This window comes from Aquarana catesbeiana, linkage group LG06 (genome assembly GCF_042186555.1).
Source record: "Aquarana catesbeiana isolate 2022-GZ linkage group LG06, ASM4218655v1, whole genome shotgun sequence".
Taxonomy (NCBI): domain Eukaryota; kingdom Metazoa; phylum Chordata; class Amphibia; order Anura; family Ranidae; genus Aquarana; species Aquarana catesbeiana.
Genome location: NC_133329.1, coordinates 263101276 through 263124134, shown reverse-complemented (window position 1 = coordinate 263124134; position 22859 = coordinate 263101276). Strand labels below are relative to the sequence as shown.

The window sequence follows — 22859 nt, the reverse complement described above, 5'->3', positions numbered from 1 at the left end:
ATAGATACCCTGCAGATTTTGTAAATTTGCCCACTTACAAAGATGTGAAGGGTCTATATTTTTTTTTATCATGGGTGTATTTTAAATGATAGAGACAGAAAAAAATCCAGAAAAAAATGCATAAAACAAATGGTATAAATTAAGTTGCAGTTCAGTGAGTAAAATAAGTATTTGATCCCCAAGCAAACCATGACTTGGTACTCGGTGGGGAAATCCTTGTTGGCAAGCACAAAGGTAAGACGTTTCTCGTAGTTACTAGGTTTGCACACATCTCAGGAGGGATTTTGGTCCACTCTTCTTTACAGATCTTCTCTAAATCCTTAACCACTTCAGTCCTTGAACGATTTGCCCCCTTAATGACCAGGCTATTTTTTGCGATGCGGCATTGCGTCGCTTTAACTGACAATTGCGTGGTCGTGCGACGCTGTACCAAAACAAAATTGACGTCTCGCCTCCCCCACAAATAGAGCTTTCTTTTGGTGCTATTTGATTACCTCTGTTTTTTTTTATTTTTTGTGCTATAAACAGAGCGACAATTTTGAAATAAAACCTTTTTTTTAGCTATAATACATATCCAAAAAAATATAAAACAAATGTATTCATCAGTTTAGGCTGTTATTTATTCTTCTACATATTTTTGGTAAAAATCTCAATAGGTGTATATTGATTGATTGGTTTTCGCAAAAGTTATCGCGTCTACAAACTATGGGATAGATTTAGGGACTTTTTATTGTTTTTACTAGTAATGGCAGCGATCTGTGACTATTAGCGGGACTACGACATTGCGGCGGACAAATTAGACCCCAAATTACACTTTTTGGGGACTAGTGAGATTATTACATTGATCAGTGCTATAAAAATGCACTGATCAATGTAAAAATGACACTGGCAGGGAAGGGGTTAACACTAGGGGGCGATCAAGGGGTTAACTGTGTTCTCTCAACGTGTTCTAACTGTAGGGGGGATGGGTTACCAGGGACATGACAGAGATCACTGTTCCTGATCACTGGGAACAATAGATCTGACATATCCCCTGTCAGAATGGGGAATTGCCTGGTTTACAAAGGCAGTTCCCCATTCTGCCTCTGTGCAAGACGATCGTGGGTCAGCGGCGGACATCAGTTCGACCCACGGGCACTTCCGTGCAGCGAGAGCGCGGCAGGCGCGCCCACCCGATCCACCATACAGGTACGGCGATTCACGCAGGAGAGCCAACCTGCCGCAGTATATCTGCGTGAGCAGGTCGGCTAGTGGTTAAAGTGGTGGTTACCCCAACGAAAAAAAAAAAATCCATGCTTCTGTCCCTTTTAAGGTACGAGCTATAGCATAGTGCTTTTGCCTAGTCAATTGCCCCTTTGTATCTCCTACAGTATCTGTACCTGGTTGATCCTGGCTGGTCCTGACTTCCCCTCTGTGTGCCATGAAATCGTGGTCAAGATACGTTCCTCCGTCATCTAGCGTCTCTCCTGTGCGTCTCTGCAGCTCCCCTCTTCTCCCCCTCCTCTCTCCCTGTCCGCTCCGTAGTGTTCAGATAGAACACAATGTCACGGGCCCTCCCCTATCCTCTCCTCCCCTATCCCCTCCTCACAGCCCATCCCCTCTCCTCCAGCCTTCATTCACCAACTATACTGTTTACCTAAAACAGAAGGGGACTCTCGGCCCCTCCGACTTGGCTCTCTTAGATCGGGATACAGAGCAGAGATGACGTGAGCACAAAGAAAAAAAGGTGTTTTAGGATTGAAAAAAAAATATACTGCATTCCTTCATGAACACACACATGGAGGCTAGATCAGTTTTAGCCATTTGTGTTTACAACCACTTAACCACTTTTAGGCTAGGTTCACACCTAAACCGCCTGCGGATTGCACAACAACACTGTTTGTCCCTGTTCTCAGTTTCAGGGATGAATCAGGGCAGAATCTTTGCCTGCATTCGGCCCTCAAACGGATGCAAAGACTCACAGCGTTTCTGTGCATAGAGAGCCAGTCACATTCTCCTGCTATGTGAATTGGATGCGGTGAAACTCTCATCCAATTCGCATAGGTGTGAACCCAGCCTGAAGGTTTCTTTGCTGTCTCTTGGTGACTGTTTCAGCTCCCTCCATAAATTTTCTATAGAATTAAGGTCTGGAGACTGACTAGGCCACTCCATGACTTCAGTATGCTTCTTCTTGAGCCATTACTTTGTTGCCTTGGCAGCAGTGTCAGCCCGTCCATTAGGAGCACACGGGGGGCACCGGCCACCCGATGGGGGTGGTTGTTTGCCGCCCCCACCAGCCGCCACTGCTTGGCAGTATGTTTTGGGTCATTGTCATGCTGGAAGACCCATCTATGACCCATCTTCAGTGTTCTGGCTGAGGGAAGAAGGTTTTCATTCAAGATTTTACAATACATGGTCCCGTCTATTGGCCCCTCAATGCGGCAAAGTCAGCACGTGCCTTTAGCAGAGATGGTGTTCTTGGGGTCATAGTCTGCATTTTTCTTCCTCCAAACACGGCGAGTCAAGTTAATGCCAAAGAGCTCAATTTTGGTCTCCTCTGACCACAGCACTTCTCTGAATAATTTAGATGTTCATTGGCATTACTGTACATGTGCCTTCTTGAGAAGGGGGACTCTCCGTATTTGGAGGAAGAAAAATGCTGACTATGACCCTAAGAACTTCATCCCTACAGTCAAGCACCGAGGTGGAAAAAACATGCTTTGGGGCTTTTTCTCTGCTAAAAGTGCAGACTGACTTTGTCACATTGAGAGGCCATTGGACGGGGCCATGTATTGTAAAATCTTGAATGAGAACCTTCCCTCAGCCAGAACACTGAAGATGCCTCATGGATGGGTCTTTCGCACATTAACCACTTCTTTACGGCCAGCAAGTGGTTCTGTTATCCTGACTGGGTGTCATATGACATCCAGCAGGATAACATGCCTGCGCTCGCCTGTGGAGGCATGCGGCGTGTCAGTCTGACACCCCGCATCTCGGATTGTGATAAGAAGCTTCTGTCAGAGGCTTATTACCACGTGATCAGCTGTGACCAATCACAGCTGATCATCACGTGAACCAGGAAGTGCCGGTAAACGGCATTCCTCGGTTCGTGCTGACAGGGAGAGCCGATCGGCGGCTCTCCCTGTCAGAGGAAAGAGGTCTGTGCTGATAATCAGCACATTGATTATCAGCACAGCCACCTCAAATGTACAAATCACCTGCCAACCAGTGCCCAGCAATGTAAAACCATTAAATTCTGCCTGTGCCCCCCCACAGTGCCAATCACTGCCCAGCAGTAACACCTGTCAGTACTTATCAGTACCTCATCATCAGTGCTGCCGATCACAGCCGCCTGTCAGTGCTGCATATCAGTGCCGTCTATTTGTGCCCATCAGTGCTGCATATCAGTGCCCATCAATTCTACATATCGGTGCCTCCTCATCAGTGCCAGTCAGTGAAGGGGAAAACAAAATTTTATCACAAACTAAACTTTTTTTTCCAAAAATGTTGGTCTTTTTTAGTTTAGCAAAAAAAAAAAAACCACAGAGGTGATCAAATACCACCAAAAGAAAGCTCTATTTGTGGGAAGAAAATAATAAATATTTACTTTGAGTACAGTGTTGCATGACTGCGCAATTGTCATTCAAAGTGTGACAGCGCTGAAATCTGAAAATTGTCCTGGGCTGGAAGGAGCGTAAGTGCCTGGTATTGAAGTGATTAAGGTCATGGAGTTGCCTAGCCAGTCTCCAGACCTTCCTATGGAAAATGTATGAAGGGAGCTGAAACTTTGAGTTGCCAAGAGACGTCCAAGAAACCTTAAGGATTTAGAGAAAATCTGTGAAGAAGAGTGGACCAAAATCCCTCCTGCGATGTGTGCAAACCTGGTCACCAACTACAAGACACGGCTTACCTCTGTGCTTGGCATCAAGGGTTTCTCCACCAAGTACTAAGTCCATGTTTTGCTTGGGGATCAAATACTTACTTATTTTACTCACTAAACTGCAACTTAATTTATAGCATTTGTTTTGTTTTTTCTGGATTTTTGGGTTAACCACTTCAAGCCCACGGACGTCATATGACGTCCTGGGCTTTGAGCAGGTATATCTGAATGATGCCTGTAGTTACAGACATCATTCAGATATTGCCGGTTTCAGCCGGCGAATCTCTACACCATAGGAACGATCATAGCGGCCGTTCCGCCGCTTGATCGTTCCTATGGGAGGCGAGAGGGGACGTCCCCCCCTCCCGCCGCCCTCCGGTGCTTGCTCCGACTCACCGTTACGATCGGTGAGGCGGAGAGTGGCGCCGGATGTAGATCATAGAGATTTCCAGCGGACCAGATGGTCGTGAGGCGAGCTCCGTGAGTCGGGTCGCGGCTCCAGCGCACTCGATCGCCGCGGGGATACCCGCGATCGCCTCACGGGGAGGAAGAACGGGAGATGCTAATGTTTACACAGAAATCCGTGCATTTGTATAGCACTGATTGCTGTATAAATGACAATGGTCCCAAAAATGTGTCAAAAATGTCCAATGTGTCTGCCATAATGTCGCAGTCACAATAAAAATCGCTCTCTTTAATTGGCCCGGTATGGAAGTGGTTAATATTCTGTCTCTATCATTTAAGATGCACCTATGATAAAAATTGTAGAACCTTCATTTTTTGGTTTAAATAAAAAAAAAAAAAATATATATATATATATATATATATATATATATACGTACATACATACATACATACATACATACATACATACTTGGGATGGAAAGTATTCAGACCCCCTTAAATTTTTCACTCTGTTATATTGCAGCCATTTGCTAAAATAATTAAGTTAATTTTTTTTTTCCTCATTAACCGCCTGCCGACCGCCTCACACAGATATACTGTGGCAGAAGGGCTCGTACAGGCAAAACCACGTACCTGTACGTTCCCCTTTAAGAGGCGGCCAGCGGGGCGCATGCCCGCGGCAAGCTCCATGTGTCGGGTCGCGGCTCCAGCGGACTCGATCGCCGCGGGGATACCCGCGATCGCCTCACGGGGAGGAAGAACGGGAGATGCTAATGTAAACAGCATATTCCCCGTTCTGCCTAGTGACAGTGTCACTGGATCTCTGCTCCCTGTCATCGGAGCAGAGATCAGTCACATGTCACACGCAGCCATGCCTCTCACAGTTAGAAACACGCCCCTAGGACACACTTAACCCCTACACTGCCACCTAATGGTTAACCCCTTCACTGCCAGTGTCATTTACACAGGAATCCGTGCATTTGTATAGCACTGATTGCTGTATAAATGACAATGGTCCCAAAAATGTGTCAAAAATGTCCAATGTGTCCGCCATAATGTCGCAGTCACAATAAAAATCGCTGATCGCCGCCATTTAATAAAAAAAAAAAATTAATAAAAATGCCATAAATCCCCTATTTTGTAAACGCTGTAACTTTTGCGCAAACCGATCAATAATCGCTTATTGCGAATTTTTTTTACCAAAAATATGTAGAAGAATACGTATCTGCCTAAATTGAGGAAAAAAATTTTGGTTTTTTATATATTTTTGGGGGATATTTATTATAGCAAAAAGTAAACAATAATGCGTTTTTTTTTCAAAATTGTTGCTCTTTTTGTTTATAGCGCAAAAAATAAAAAGCGCAGGGGTGATCAAATACCACTAAAAGAAAGCTCTATTTGTGGGGAAAAAAAAGACGTCAATTTTGTTTGGGAGCCACGTCGCGCGACCGCGCAATTGTCAGTTAAAGCGACGCAGCGCTTTAGGGGGTAAATTCTTCCGGGGCTGAAGTGGTTAATGTACGCACAGCACCCCATATTGACAGAAAAACACAGAATTGTTGACATTTTTGCAGATTTATTAAAAAAGAAAAACTGACATATCACATGGTGCTAAGTATTCAGACCCTTTGCTGTGACACTCATATATTGAACTCAGGTGCTGTCCATTTCTTCTGATCATCCTTGAGATGGTTCTACACCTTCATTTGAGTCCAATTGTGTTTGGTTATACTGATTGGACTTGATTAGGAAAGCCACACACCTGTCTATATAAGACCTTACAGCTCACAGTGCATGTCAGAGCAAATGAGAATCATGAGGTCAAAGGAACTGCCTGAAGAGCTCAGAGACAGAATTGTGGCAAGGCACAGATCTGGCCAAGGTTACAAAAAATTTCTTCTGCACTTAAGGTTCCTAAGAGCACAGTGGCCTCCATAATCCTTAAATGGAAGACGTTTGGGACGACCAAAACCCTTCCTAGAGCTGGCCGTCCGGCCAAACTGAGCTATCGGGGGAGAAGAGCCTTGGTGAGAGAGGTAAAGAAGAGCCCAAAGATCACTGTGGCTGAGCTCCAGAGATGCAGTCGGGAGATGGGAGAAAGTTGTAGAAAGTCAACCATCACTGCAGCCCTCCACCAGTCGGGGCTTTTTGGCAGAGTGGCCCGACGGAAGCCTCTCCTCAGTGCAAGACACATGAAAGCCCGCATGGAGTTTGCCAAAAAAAAAACACCTGAAGCACTCCAAGATGGAGAGAAATAAGATTCTCTGGTCTGATGAGACCAAGATAGAACTTTTTGGCCTTAATTTTAAGCGGTATGTGTGGAGAAAACCAGGCACTGCTCATCACCTGTCCAATACAGTCCCAAAAGTGAAGCATGGTGGTGGCAGCATCATGCTGTGGGGGTGTTTTTCCGCTGCAGGGACAGGACGACTGGTTGCAATTGAGGGAAAGATGAATGCGGCCAAGTACAGGGATATTCTGGATGAAAACCTTCTCTAGAGTGCTCAGGACCTCAGACTGGGCCCGAAGGTTTACCTTCCAACAAGACAATGACCCTAAGCACACAGCTGAAATAACGAAGGAGTGGCTTCACAACAACTCCGTGACTGTTCTTGAATGGCCCAGCCAGAGCCCTGACTTAAACCCAATTGAGCATCTCTGAAGAGACCTAAAAATGGCTGTCCACCAACATTTACAATCAAACCTGACAGAACTGGAGAGGATCCCCAAATCCAGGTGTGAAAAACTTGTTGCATCTTTCCCAAAAAGACTCATGGCTGTATTAGATCAAAAGGGTGCTTCTACTAAATACTGAGCAAAGGGTCTGAATACTTAGGACCATGTGATATTTCGGTTTTTCTTTTTTTAATAAATCTGCAAAAATGTCAACAATTCTGTGTTTTTCTGTCAATATGGGGTGCTGTGTGTACATTAATGAGGAAAAAAAATGAACTTAAATGATTATATATATATATATATATATATATATATATATATATATATATATATATATATATATATATATATATATATATATATATTATAAACAGTGGATCTACACACCCCTGTTAAAATGTTGGGTTACTGTGATGTAAAAAAATGAGACTAAGATAAATAATTTCAGAACTTTTTCCACCTTTTGATGTGACCTATAAACTGTACAACTAAATTGAACAACAACTGAATGAGAACAAAATGGGGTGGGACTTTATATGTACCTTGCAGGGCCTAATAAATACACATACCAAAAAGGCTTAAAAAATAAACATCTTTAATTTCCATATACAAAAGGTTAGATTTAAAAAAGTTAAATACAACTGGTTAAAACAGTTACTGAAAGCCTATCCAGTATGTGCTGGTCCTTTCTGGAGAACTGAGAAAACTCGCCTACGCGTTTCACGAGGAATCTCGCTTCATCGGGGCCTTAAGCTGGATACACACTATACAATTTTCTTTAGATTTACCAAAACCATATACTAATGAGGTCAAACCTTAATGCTGTGTACACACAATAGGATTTTCTGACAACAAAACCGTGGATTTAGTTCCGACAGATGTTGGCTGAAACTTGTCTTGCATACACACGGTCGCAAAAATGTTGTCGGAAATTCCGAACGTCAAGAACGCGGTGACATACAACACATACGGCGAGCCGAGAAAAATGAAGTTCAATAGCCAGTGCGGCTCTTCTGCTTGATTCCAAGCATGCGTGGAATTTTGTGCATCGGAATTTCCGACAATGAATTTTGTTGTCGGAAAATTTTGAGAACCGGCTCTCAAATTTTTGTTGTCGGAAATTCTGACAACAAATGTCCGATGGAGCCTACACACGGTCGGAATTTCCAACAACAAGCTCACATCAAACATTTGTTGTCGGAAAATCCTATCGTGTGTACATAGCATAAGAGTTCATTTGTGTGAAATCAGGCTGACCCTTGCACTACACAGTTTGGGAAAATCTAAAGGAAATCGGACAACAAAAGTTGTATAGTGTGTATGGGGTCTTACATTGGAGCACACATTTGTACATATACTGCAAAGCTATACAGACATATTATTGACAAATTACGTATATAAACATTAACAAATATATTACCCCAAAATATCCTGGATAGACTTACAGTAACTCTGATTTTAAACTTTTTTTTTTTTTTAAATCTAACCTTTTTGTGTATGGAAATGAAAGATTGTTTATTTTTTAAGCCTTTTTGGTATGTGTATTAGACCCTGCAAGGTACATGTGAAGTCCCACCCCATTTGGTAATTGTCTTTATATGGGATGGTATCTTTTTGTAGGGTTATAATTGCCTCACATTCATCCCTCATACTCTTCTAACATATCAATTGAACAACAAACTGAAATCTTTTAGGTGGAGGGAAGTAAAAATAAACTAAAATGTAGTTGCAGAAGTGTGCACACCCTTAAACTAATACTTTGTTGAAGCACCTTTTGATTTTATTACAGCACTCAATCTTTTTGGGTATGAGTCTATCAGCATGGCACATCTTGACTTGGCAATATTTGCCTACTCTTCTTTGCAAAAACACTCAGATCTGTCAGATTGCGAGGGAATCTCCTGGGCACAGCCTTCTTCCTATCACCCCACAGATTTTCAATCGGATTCAGGTCAGGGCTCTGGCTGGGCCATTCCAATACTTTAATCTTCTGGTGAAGCCATTCCTTTATTGATCTGGATGTATGCTTTGGGTTGTTGTCATGCTGAAAGATGAATGAAGTTCCTCTTCATATTCAGCTTTCTAGCGGAAGCCTGAAGCTTTTATGCCAATAATGACTGGTATTTGGGACTGCTCATAATTCCCTCTACCTTGACTAAGGCCCCTGTTCCAGCTAAAGAAAAACCACCCCAAAGCATGATGCTGCCACCACCATGCTTCACTGTGGGTATGGTGTTCTTTTGGTGATGTGCAGTGTTGTTTTTGCACCAAACATATCTTTTGGAATTATGGCCAAAAAGTTTAACCTTGGTTTCATCAGACCAGAACACATTTTCCCACATGCTTTTGGGTGTGTTTTTTCAAAATTTAGCCAGGCTTGGATGTTTTTCTTTGTAAGAAAAGGCTTCTGTCTTGCCACTCTACCCCATAGCCCAGACATATGAAGAATACGGGGGGTTGTTGTCACATGTACCACACAGCCATTACTTTCCAGATATTTCTGCAGCTCCTTTAATGTTGCTGTAGGCCTCTTGACAGCCTCCCTGACAAGTTTTCTTCTCTACTTTTCATCAATTTTGAAAGTAACATCCAGTTCTTAGTAATGTCACTGTTCCATATTAAATCCACTTGATGATGACTGTCTTCACTGTGTTCCATAGTATACCTAATGCCTTGAAAATTCTTTTACACCCTTCTCCTGACTGATTCCTTTTAACAATGAGACCCCTCTGTTGCTTTGGAAGCTCTCTGCGGACCATGCCTTTTGCTGTAGGATGCGACTAAGAAAATATCAGGCAAGACCTACTAGAACAGCTGGACTTTTATTTGGGGTTAATTGGAGGCACTTTAAATGATAGCCAGGTAGACTCCTATTTAACATGAGTTTGAACGTGATTGCTTAATTCTGAACACATCTACATCCCCATTTCTAAGAGGGTGTGCACACTTATGCAACCACATTATTTTAGTTTTTTATTTTTAACTGAGTTGTACAGCTTATAGGTCACATTGAAGGTGGAATAAGTTCTGAAATTATTTATCTTTGTCGTTTTTTTGTTTTGTTTTTCTTCACAGAAACCTGACATTTTAACACGGGTGGGTAGACTTTTTATATCCACTGTATATGTGTAATTTTTATATTTAATTTTTTTTTTTTTAGGTTTTATAAAGTAATAAATGTGACGTTCACTGCTTTATAAATATACCCAAAAAGCTTTTAGGCCTATTTAATATACTTTTCAATCAAGCTGGGGGTGGCTCAGGTGTGCTTTAAAGGGAACCTATACCAAGAAATACATAGGCTGACATTGCCAACCTCCTTCTAAAAATACTAGTTGCTTGGACATTGGCAATAGTACTTGAGTCACTGACTTGGCACAAACAGGTAAAGACGAAGCTTTTGCTCTGCATGCTTATTCCAGTTCCATGACTCAAAGTTTTGACACTAAAGCAGCCAGACATCTAATATTATTAATTTTTTTTTTTTTTTTTTTTTTTTTAAATGGTGGCAGCCTATGTATTTTCCACAGCACAGGTTTTCTTAAAAATCTTAATGGTGTCCATTTTATAAGCTCTGATGAAATACTGTACATCAGGTTTGACCCTTGGTTTTCTAGTGAATAGGTCCTCTAGTGTTCAGTGTAATTTTAGATTATGAAGGTGGTGAAGAAGAAATATCTGCATAATTGGTTTTTGTTCTGTATGTTTGTTTGTTTCTTTTATAGCCACAAGATATCCCAGATGGACATCGTGCTCCACCACCTCTTGCCCTTCGGAGTGTAGATACGCAAACACCTGGAAATGACCGCAGTAACAGTAGCAGCCGTGCACAATCCATATCTCCGGCTTCGTTCATTACTATATTGAATGATTGTAATGAGGAAAGCCCATGTTCAACTGATGACACACTGGCAGATCCCAGAGACAAAGGTATAGTGGATTTCTACTTATCCTTTATGTTCTTCATACACTTTACAATCTAATGATAGCTTTAGATTTACCAAAACTAATATACAGTGCCTTGAAAAAGTGTTTATACTCCTTGAAATTTCCCACATTTTGTGATGTGACAACCAAAAATATAAATGTATTTTATTGGGAATTTATGTGATCGGCCAACACAGTGGCACATAATCGTCGAGTGGAAGTAAAATGATAATGGGTTTTCAACATTTTTTACAAATATCTGAAAAGTGTGGCTTGCATTTGTATTCAGCCCCCCTGAGTCAATACTTTGTAGAACCACCTTTCACTGCAATTACAGCTGCAAGTCTTTTTGGATATGTCTCTACCAGCTTTGCACATCTACTATAGATTGACATTTTTGCCCATTCTTCTTTGCAAAATAGCTCAAGCTCTGTCAGATTGTATGGAGAGTGTCTATGAAAGCAATTTTGAAGTCTGGCCACAAATTATGAATTGAATTCAGGTCTGGACTTTGACGGCCATTCTAACACATGAATATGCTTTGATCTAAACCATTTCATTGTAGCTCTGGCTGTATGTTTGGGGTTCGTTCTGCTGGAAGGTGAACCTCCGCCCAGTCTCAAGTCTTTTGCAGACTCCTAATAGGTTTTCTTCTAAGATTGCCCTGTATTTGGCTCCATCCTTCTTCCCAACAACTCTGACCAGCTTCCCTGTCCCTGCTGAAGAAAAATATCCTCACGACATGCTGCCACCACCATGTTTCACAGTGAGGATAGTGTGTTCAGGGTGATGTGCAGTGTTCGTTTTGCTTTTAGGCCAAAAAGTTACATTTTGGTCTCCTCATCTGACCAGAGCACCTTCTTCCACGTTTGCTGTGTCCCCCACATAGCTTCTTGCAAACTGCAAATGGGACTACTTATCACTTTCTTTTAACAATGGCTTTCTTCTTACCACTCTGCTATAAAAGCCAGATTTATGGAGTGCACGACTAATAGTTGTCCTGTGGACAGATTTTCACACCTGAGCTGTGGATCTCTGAATCTCCTCCAGAGTTACCATGGGCCTCTTGGCTGCTTCTCCGATTACTGCTGTCCTTGCCTGGACTGTCAGTTTAGGTGCACAGCCATGTCTTGGTAGGTTTGCAGTTGTGCCGTACTCAATCCATTATTCGAAAATGGAAAGAACAGTGCTCCGTGAGATTTTCAAAGCTTGGGATATTTTTTTTATAACCTAATCCTTCTTTAAACTTATCCCACAACATTATACCTGACCTGTCTGGTGTCTGTCGTGTTCCTTTTGGCTTCGTGATGCTCTTTGTTTACTAAGGTTCTATAACAAACCTGAGGGCTTCAGTGAACAGCTGTATTTATACTGAGATTAAATTACACACAGGTGGACTCTATTTACTAATTAGGTGACTTCTGAAGGCAAAATTTTAGATAGGGATATCAGAGTAAAGGGGCTGAATACAAATGCACGCCACACTTCTCACATGTTTACTTGTAAAAAAAAAAAAGTGAAAACCATTTATCTTCCTTCCACTTTACAATTATGTGCCACTTTGTGTTCTATCACATAAAATTCCAACAAAATACATTTATGTTTTTGGTTAACATGACAAAATGTGGAAAATTTCAAGGGGTATGAATACTTTCAAGGCATTGTAATAGGAGGACCTAACTAAACCATCCAATCCACTTGTGTCAAGTGCAGCAGACCATTGCACTACGTTTGTGCTACTCTAGGTCAAGAATACTGTACATTTAAATTGTAAGCCTGTATTCAGAGCATTAGCAGAATGTTCCTGGTAATTTTTGAAGTGGTGTGTTTTTTTTTTTTTTTTTTTTTTTTCCCCCATATCGTCTTTCAGGACAGCCACCTATGAGAGACCTCGGCTCCTCCCTTTTGAGGAAACACTGCCTGTTAGAATATTATTCCAAATTCATAATTCGGCACTTATAGGTGTTATTTTATATTCATGGCAAGCTTGCAAAATATATTTGGTTTTATGATTAATCATAATAAATAGAGTATGTGTGAATGACCTTGATCAATTGATTTAACATGATTCTTCATCTAAAGCTGAGCATTGCTGGATTTTTCTGGTGTAGCCAATTTGAGTATGACATTTAAGGTATCTTGGTATAGAATGTCATGAGGAGACAAAAATAGACACGTGTCCACGTAGCTAAAGGAATATACATTGTGGATTATATCCTGTTAAGTTAAGTTAGTTTGTAGTTCCAGTCATATTAATAAGTACTAGTATATAGTTACTTAATGTAAAGTTGGTAAAATGTGTTTATATTATGTAGATGTTTGGTTATATGACTTTACATGATCAGCCCATTACTTCAAGTATGGAGTGTTACATGTGGGCTTGCCAATCGTATGCCATATATGACTCTGAGTTAGAATCTTCTTTTGGATAGCTTATTGCTGAAGTTAGCAGAAATGAATATGTGCCATACAAGGTTCTAAGTTGGTGTGAGGTTATGATGTTCACACGTTCACATGTAACATATAAAGCCAATGCTTCCATATTGAAGGTCGCACAGACAGACACGCACAGACAGACACACACACAGACACGCACAGACAGACACACACACAGACACACACACACAGCCACTAGGATAGATGACACTGACATGTTCACAAGACACTTTGACAAGTTGGGACAGCTGTCAATTCTGCCAGAAGACTAAGAACGTCATTTCCTGCTTCTTCTTGGACGACACACAAGACAGCATGGAGACAGACAGCATCCATGAAGCACACATGCTTTCATAAGCGTATTACAGCTTTATAACTTTTATTCTATGTCATATTTTTTTACCTACACTAACTGAACTATTATACTTTTTACATTGTATTTACGATGCCAACTGTGTGACAACGCACACTTTGTTTTAAGTCAGTTTGACTATCAATGCTATTCATCCGGAAGTGCCTCTGAGATACAAGAATATTAGATATTAATAATATTCTTCACTGCCCAGCCTAGATTTAAAAGGCATGCTTCCCCACCGGCTCCACAGTTTTGGTGTTTCCTCCAGCAGGAGACACTGCGAGGAAGCTGTGGCTAAAGACAGCCAGGGAGGCTGAAGCCTGTATGTCCGGGAAGGAGACAGGTCTCTGGGGACTAGTGCTGCTATGCCTTGGAGAGAGGTTACCTGGCAGCCAAACTTTTTCTGTTGCCACCCCAGTGCTCCGAAAGTTGTGTCGTGGGATGCTCCGGGGGCCCACTTTCAGGTTCTCAGTGGAGACTCAGGAGGAGGCGCTGTCCCTACCACCCCCCCTCACATATTGGTGTGTATGGAATGGGTGTGGCTGAAATTACACTGTGTGGTAAAAAGGCGGGCTGCCGAAAGGCAACAATGGTGAGACAGTCATGGCTCACAACCAGTGCAGCCATGGGAGTCCGCCTGGAGACATAGGATCTTATCCTCATGTCATCTGGCATATTGGCTGGGTAGCGTGCACTCATGACCAGAAGGGTCAGCTCACACAGTCTGCACTATAGGCAATGCAGTGAAAACTTTGCCTGTGTGGGACCAGCAAACCAGCTCACCTAAACTGGTCGACCCACAAACAGTGAAGAAAAAGGGCTCACATTGAAGGTGTTGCACCTAAACTGTGCCTTTAAACACTGAGGTCATGAGTTTGAATCCCAAACAAGCTAGCACCCTGCATGTTTCACTAGTGTTTTAAGGTTACAGGGTTGCTGGCTGGTTGGTGCCTGATGGCCACATCACCTGTATGCACCCCATATAGGAAACTATACAGGGGATCTCTGGTGACCAGGGCACGATATCCGGGGGTGGCCCCCTGGATGGCATCACGGTGGGTTAAAGGCCTTCAGATGACTAGACCCTAGTAAGATGCACAGGTTTCTAGAACACTTGTTAAGAAGTGGGAGAAGGCCTGGATGGTGAATCCAGTAGGCCCCCTCATTACAAAATTTCTCTGGAGGAGGTAGTTGCAGGGGGACAAGAAAAACTTTATCCATGACCAAGGACAGAGCAGTGGGAAAGGGCGTTCCTGTCCATTAGGTCTGATGGAAGCCAGAGAAGACTAGGGTCCAGCTTCTCGGAAGGCTTCAGTTCAGTACCCTCTGCTCCCACCAGACGCAGTTTTTTTTTTTTTTTCCACAGATCCAGACCCTTGGTCTTGGGAGATGACGGGGTATTGTTGGATTCCATGCTCAAGAGAATGACTTTCTCTTCTGAAAGGGACCTGTGATTCTTTTCATCATAGGAAAATGAACTACTCGCATTTATACTGGTGTCGCGCATCTTAGAATATTGTCTGACACAATTGCAGACACACATTGATGCACGGTCAGTAAGAGGACGGGCAGCCCTCCAAGTGGTGGGTGACGAACAGCATGTCCAAGACTGTGCGATATCCCTCCCACAGGGGACCTGTTCTTTTTTCTGGTCCGGAGGCGATTCTTGAATCGCATAGCAGATAGGAAGAGAGCCCTTCCTGTGAAATACAAGGGTGACCCAGGTAGGAATGATAGCCTACGGCCTCAGCACCCTGAATGCACCAGATTTCGTCTGATGACGGATGTTATGACTAAACTCAGTGGAGACCTCCTCTTGCAGTTGCAGGCACTTCCATCTAGACTGTCAATAGGGCGGTTAACCCTGGGATCTCGAGTTTCCTCCCATAAAACTTCCTTTTTGGGCCTGAACCCAGTATAGGGTTTGGCATTCTTGGGTAGATGCCGTTGCTCAGAGCTGGCATTTCCCCCGATGCTATGCCATCTCGCCCACCCTCAGTAAAAAACATACCGGTGGGCATAGAACACTATAGTCGTTCTCATTGTATGACACTGGCTTAAAGGACCACGGTTCTCTGTCCTGAGGGCTCTGGGAACCTAGTGGTCTGGCTACTAAGAGGGATCCCTCAAGATTATATTTTATGCTCCACTTACCTGAGATTTGGAGGCGTTACGGCAGCTGAACCAGTTTTAGATCTGCAGTCTCCCAAGTAGGACCAAACTTTACTTATTGCAGGCCCTCGTGGGATCTTCCTTGAACTTTGGTTCATGTGTCAATAAGGGGTTTCATTCCTTGTTCTTTTCCAGGGACTAAAGTAAGAGTTAAAATCTCTAGCAGTATCTGGGCAAGATGGCATTAGCTAACAATCAGACAGGCCTATATGTAGGGAGATCTCAGAGAAGCTGATGCTACTCCGCACCAGATCTGTGTAGCAGCAACGTGATACAGCTCTCCCACCTTTTACCCGACACTAGAGGCTGATCTTGTTGTCAGCAAAGGGATCAGGCTCTTTGGACACAGAGTCCTGTAAACTGTAGTCCCACCCTAAGGGTAAGTGCTCGCTTATCCTCTCATAGGTGGCTGTCCTGAAAGACGATATGGGAGAATTAGTTACTTGTAATGTCTTTTCCAGGAGTCTTTCAGGACAGCAACGTGTATCCACCCTGGTTGGTTTCCTTTTGAGTTCCTGACTCAGGAACCATCAAAAAGTAATTTGTGGTGTATGATGTGTTCTTGTGTCTCCCCAGCTGGCCAGAGTTGCTCAGTGAAGAACTGAGGAGCCGGCGGGGAAGCATGCCTTTTAAATCTAGGCTGGGCAGTGTTTGAGCCGAGGTCTCTCATAGGTGGATGTCCTAGAAAAGACGTTACCAGTAAGCAACTCTAAATTTTTTTATTTTATTTTTTTTTACATTTTTCAGTTGTTTTTGCACAAATATTAAGATGCAGGCTTGCGTTGGCTGAGTAAAGGGAGAGAAGAGCAGTTTTAGAGGGGAAGGAGTCCCTCGGGTTGAAATTTGCATGTTTATAGGAGCTCCTATCGTAGTCTGTGGGGCCCAAAAATGCCTGAATACGCTCAAAGCTCCTGTGTATATATATATATATATATATATATTTTTTTTTTTTTTTTTGCGGACATAGGGCTAAATTTGAAGGGAAAGCTGGAGTCCAAAAACAACAATTCTTCACAATACTTTATTTATTATATTATTTATTATTGGTAAAAGATAGGGGAAACTGGGACATCTGTGACTAAGGCTTTGACTGAAATGCCTTAGAGGTCAGCTGGGTTTGTTGAATGTCCCAGATTCTTTCTTTTTTTGTTTTTTTTTTAATATCTTTTTGTAGTGCAGCGTTAAAGCTATATTCACATAGGGCGTACTACAGGGTAAGCTTGTGTGAGGGCCATATTTATCTGAACTTGGATGCACAGGTGTTCCATGCATACCCCATGCAGGCAGTCTTATTAATGTCATTTGGGATGCAGCACAGACTAATCCTCTGCTCCTAATTTGTCAATCTAATGATCGGCTTCTCTTGAACGGGAATGTCAGAATTTTTATTAAGTCAGCACTGCAGCACTAATCGGGATATTCTGAAAGCGGAGTCCCTGCTGTCACAATACAACAGCACAGTGGAAGGGATTTCTTCATCCACCTCAATTTTGTGGATGGAGAAATCCGTTCCCTTTTAGTTTTTTTTAATTGATCAGCCAGCTGAAAAAAAAGGACCCATCTATGGGCCACCTTTTTAGTACTAAACGTTGCCTCGTGTACTGACTGTTATAGCAACCTAAAATTTGATACCCATGCTTACATTTTGCTCATGCTGTAATAAGGTCCTCTTTTGGCCATGTGCCATAATTCAGCCACTAGTGACCCAAACACTGAAGTGAGACTGACACCGCCTCTAATGTGCATCACTCTCACTGGCCAGGTGCCCAGCAATATCTCATTGGTTCAGCCACCAAGGGAGCAATACCATAGGATAAAAAAGTAGCCTGTTGGTGATCAAGTCAGCTTGCTTTTCTTTAATCTTTTAGATTATGCAGAAGAGCTGATACAGGCAATCAAAAGATTTGTCTTTAAAGCTTACCCTAGCAGTAGATGAGATGAGCTTGATGTAAGTGATCTTTTACGTTAATCTTCCAAAGTGTTTCTAATGTAAAGTTTGTAACTATATATGTAAATAGAGGTGGTCATATTTGCAGTGCTGCACAATAATTGTACTTTACTGCACCTACTCAGAAATAGTTTGGGTAGGCTAACTCGGGACAAGTAACTTCTTGTCAATTTTAACATATAAAGACTAAATAATAATTTTCAGTGAAAGCTCTATGTAGTGGCTAATCTACAAATCTCTTTTTAAAAGCGGTATGGGATTTTATTTTTATTTTTTCAGTTTCATACTTGCCTAGGTGGATGCTGCATCGATCCCACGGTGCCTCTGCACTGAGAACCGAGCGATTGAACATCGCCAATGGCTCGGTTCTGATAACTTCCCTGAGCAGAGGAGTCCACACTCACTGGAGCACTGAGCTACGGAGGGGTGGGGAGCAGATGTCTCAGGCTCTCAGTGGCTTGCTGAGACGGGTGTCAGTCCAGGCACTTGGCGGATCCAGACTCCCATTGTCAGGTTGACACAGTGCCTCGACTGATATCCGTGACGTCGGCAGACAGCGGACTTCAGCCTGCTCTGCTGAAAGCGGTTCACAGGAGTGCAAAACAAATTGCACTCCTATGATCCATAAGAGAAGTACAGCCAAACGAGCTTTGGCTGGACTTCTCCTTTAATTCAATAACAATAAGCAAGAGCAACTGTGTTTTTAAATTGAGTCCTATACAAAATATTGAAATGACTGCCAGGTATGTGCTCACAAAAATATTCTTTGCCTTATGGTCAGTGGAAGGTGTGTTGAGTCTCTGCCTGCCCTTTCCACCAACATTTATGATATCCAGAGGTAAGCAGTCCTTCGCTCTTTTGGTTGTTGGTTAATCAGCTTCTTGGAGAATTCTGACTTTTTCTGACACTTAGTTTTCCACACATCTGAATAACCTGTAGATAAAGCAAAAAAAAAAAAACATCCTGCATCCAGTCTTGCTTTCAGTTCCTATTTTATATACGGTGAAGCTACAGGAGTAAGCTCAATTCGAAAATACTCTTTTAATAGTACAGCAACTTTTCACGTTCTACTTGCATAGTAAAATCTTTGTTCCAAATTATAAATTGAGGTACCTGCAATATTAAAAAAAAAAAATAAATAGTCACCAGCCCTACTTTAACCCCTATAAACATTTGGTGACTGACCACGGTGAAGGAAATATAAAGCCTCTTTTTTCTTCAATACATTTTGAGAACTCATTCAGAACAAGCATGCAGAGTTCTAAATCTAATGGCTGAATACTTTGTTTCTAAAAAGCCCAAGCAAGACAAACTTTCTGCTAGACGGCAAGATGGCTGAGATTATACGATGGTGCTCGGGAATGGCAGTGCATATATTTTTTGTGACTTATGTTGCATATTTATTTAATGACTGATTACCTAATTTATTTTAAAATTGGGCTGATGGGGGATATGAGAATAAAAGGTGCAAGTAGGCAATGCAAATTAAATACAGTAAAATGTTAAATGCAATTATTTCAAAGATTGGTTGTTCCCTGTATTTTTGCCACTGATGGGGTTTTTGAACTCATGCCTTGTAAGACTTTTGCTCTCTTCTTTTCATGTATTGTAAGCTTATCACATGCAGTGAGTTTTTTTTTTTTTTTGCAGAAAATGGAAATCATTCTCCTCTTCCCAAGTACGCTACTTCTCCAAAACCAAATAACAGCTACATGTTCAAGAGAGAGCCACCTGAGGGCTGCGAGAAGGTGAAAGCATTTGAAGAAGGCTTGTAAGTGTACATCTAAGTGTACCTGTCATGAGACCATTTGGGCTACCATTCTCGGCCTCCATAAAATACTGGTTACCATGCCATGTCTGGCCTTCATACTTATAAGTCACAGACCTGGAGCAAACCTGTCATTAAAGCCAGAATTCCTTCTCTTTATACTTGTTGCAAAGCAGTGACTCAAAGTACTGAAGCCAAAACATAAGTATGACAGCCACTCATCTAGGATTTTGAAGAGGGGAAATTGGCAATAGAAGCCTACTTGGTAACTTCTAAGAGTAACTTGATTTGGTCCCCCCTAGTAACTTTTTGACCTGAGGCTTCCTTTTTTAGAAGACTGTGAGACAATTTTTTTTTTTAAACCTGGTGCAACGAAAACGAGCAAGTATCCACAGTGTGGTTTGATCATGAAACTGAAGCCTGTGAAAACAAAGTTATCCCAGTTTTCCTAGTTTCATAAATCTAGTGTTTACGGTCAGTCTTATGCATGTATACAGTGTACCTTCTGTAGGTGCTGATTAGACCTGTGCAGTGTTTAAGTGCTTTTTTTTACACAAACCTGTTTGCAAAAATAAATCACAGTTCAGGAATTTTTGAAAACCCTTGCTTGGATTTGCTTCCTCAGATCATGTCTCGTGGAATAAAGTTTATAAAAAGGATTGTTCACTTTTACTCTGCATGCTGAACAGACAGCAATGTCGAGAGTGTGTCAGTCAAATGCCTTGAGTGATGGTAGTGGCTTGGAGTTCAGGGCTTTGGGGGAGGCCTGTGTGTGTGTGGGCTGTTTTGGCATCACAGGTTGGAATGTAGTCCTGGGTTGGGCGTTCACATGTATGGGTGGCTTCGCTGGGGCTCCAGGGGACCCTGAAAGATAATGTGGCCACCCTTCAGGCAGAAATGAGGGGGAGAGAAATTACGCAGGCTGAATGTAAAGAAATGACTTGTCCATCAATGTAAGAGATCAGATATGCTGTTGTATATCTTTTACCAGAAAAGTTAATTACTTTAAAACAGTGGTTCCTAACCTTAGCCCTCAAGTACCCCCAACAGGCCATGTTTTCAAGCATTTTCCTTAAGTAAACTAATAAAAATACCAAGCCTTTGATTATGATTTAAAGCACTGTACTGCTGTAAATTGCCTTCAGCATTGTTCCTGTTTCTTCTTGTTGGAGTCTACCATTTTGTTGAAGCCCAGAGCAGTCCCTTCTTTATTAGAAGTTCTCCTTTGGTCTCAACTGTCACTTTTGTCAACTAAAATATGTACGTTTTACAGCCTTGTGTGTGTCTTAGCTTAGATTGAGAAGGTTGACAAGCTTTACCGTGCTAAAGTTCACAGGCTGCATGAGAGAGAATATCAGGGAGATAAGACTCCTTGTAAGTTTAACTTTTTGTATCTCCCTAGCAGCAGAGTTTGTCCTGTCACCTCTCCTGCTTTGCTTTTCTCCCTCCCTAGTTTGTTTCCTTCACACAGTCTCTGTCATTCCTGTTGCTTTCTTCCCCCTTTAGCAACAGTAAATATTAATGCTGTCAGCTAATCGCCCTCTAGGGCTCTGATTTTAGGCACAGAGCCAAGAATAGAGGGCAACTGAGCATGTGCAGAGTGTGACCATTGGGGAGATTTATTAAAGTTGGTTCACACAGAATCTGGTGCAGCTGTGCATGGTAGCCAATCAGCTTCTAACTTCAGCTTGTTCATCTAAGCTTTGGCAATAAAACCTGGAAGCTGATTGGTTTCTATGTAGAGTTGCACCAGATTTTGCACTCTACCTTTGGTAAATAAGCCCCAATGTGTCACTGGATTTTAAACAGTATAAGCACTTATTTTTAATGTTTTACATGGCTATGTCTGCAAAAGGTGCCAGCCTGAAGTGGTCTATCAGGATCTAATTTTCAGACTGACTAAAGTTTTCACTTTAAGCCCTGTTCTGGAGCCTCAATTCCTAGGTCCACATCTTACCTGGTAGCCAGATTTCATTATTAGTCTTGGCTGTCCATAAGCCTTTATATTTTGGGAGCTGACTAAGGCCCCTTTCACATGGGCGGACTGATGGGTCCACCTGTCAGTTTTGTAAATGGATATGTGTCCGTTTTATACCCGCAGACATCCAATCCGATCTGCTAAAAAAGACGGATGCTATAGACTTTCTATGCAAAGCCCTCCTGCATTAAAGCTGTGTTTGCTGTCTTGCTCAAAAAAAGGGGGGGGGGGGGGGCGATCTAACCTGGGTGGCTCTGATGTATGTATTTAATGCATCTGATACCAGCTGAGCCTGCTCCAAATTTTGAGCTGGAAATTTAAATTTAAAGGATAAATTCCTCTTTCGTAACATGTTACTCCCATATCTAGGGTGTAACATGTAACCTGTTGCTAAAGGAGCAGCCCACGTAGCCCTCCCTCCCCTGGGTTCCCACTGTGACAGTGGGTCAGGGATCTTCTCCCTGCATCTGCTGTCACAATGTAAAAAAAAAAAAACCACACAAACATGCAGGGCTCTGCCCACCTGGCCATGTCTCTCATTTACTGAATTCTGTGACTGGGAGAACTACAACTACGGTCAGCCATTGCGACTGACTGCTTGTAGTTTTCAAATGGGCGCTCTAGGTAGTTAATCTATTCTTCCTGTCATTGTGTAATTGCCTGCTTGTACGAGGTACAGTAGACTGCTACACTGACAGTCTGCAGGAGAATCTGCTTATCATGGGTGCATTGCTTTACAGGCTCCTAACAATAAAAAAAATAAATGCACATTTATTTTTTATTTATTTTTTTGTGGCTGCAAACAGATGTGCATCTATTAAATGGTCGTGCAAGGAAAAACACTAAATTCAGCACAGTAAGTCCCCGACATATGAACATTCAACTTGCAAACTTTCAAAGATGCGAACATGTGTTCGCATATCCAATCCCGTAAAGCTTGGTGTACAGTTTTCTTTTTTTCGTCCAACCCAGTAGGATTGACATACCAATACAAGCAGTGTTTGTGCAGTGATCTCCCCCGCTGTGCCTTTGTGTTCTGACAGGGGAACTCCCCCCGGCAATACACACTGATCCGTGCTTGCACCCTTTGTCTGCACGCGCTGATCTTTGTTGGACTTTCGAACGAGCTTCTGAAACGGAACTTGTTAGTAAGTAGGGGACTTCCTGTAATGGATATGTAGCATAACCTGAAAATTTTTTACCTATTTATTTATTTTTTCTTTGGAAGTAATATTTAGAAGAGGAATTCTGTTATAGGATTTTTGCCTAAATCATGAATGTTTAACACCTGTTTGAATTTCTGTGTGTATGGTAAGGTTGTATTACAGTGTACTT

At 42.1% G+C, this 22859-nt stretch overlaps 1 protein-coding gene across 4 annotated transcripts in view; it reads left to right on the top strand.

The window, feature by feature from the left end:
* Positions 1-22859, top strand: part of FAM117B (family with sequence similarity 117 member B) — a 144376-nt gene that overhangs the window by 113784 nt on the left and 7733 nt on the right. For all 4 annotated transcript variants that reach the window (XM_073633286.1, XM_073633287.1, XM_073633284.1 and 1 more), the window contains 2 exons: positions 10666-10870; positions 19429-19549. In XM_073633286.1, the coding sequence (XP_073489387.1) occupies positions 10666-10870; positions 19429-19549 (326 nt within the window). The remainder of the gene's footprint in view (positions 1-10665; positions 10871-19428; positions 19550-22859) is intronic.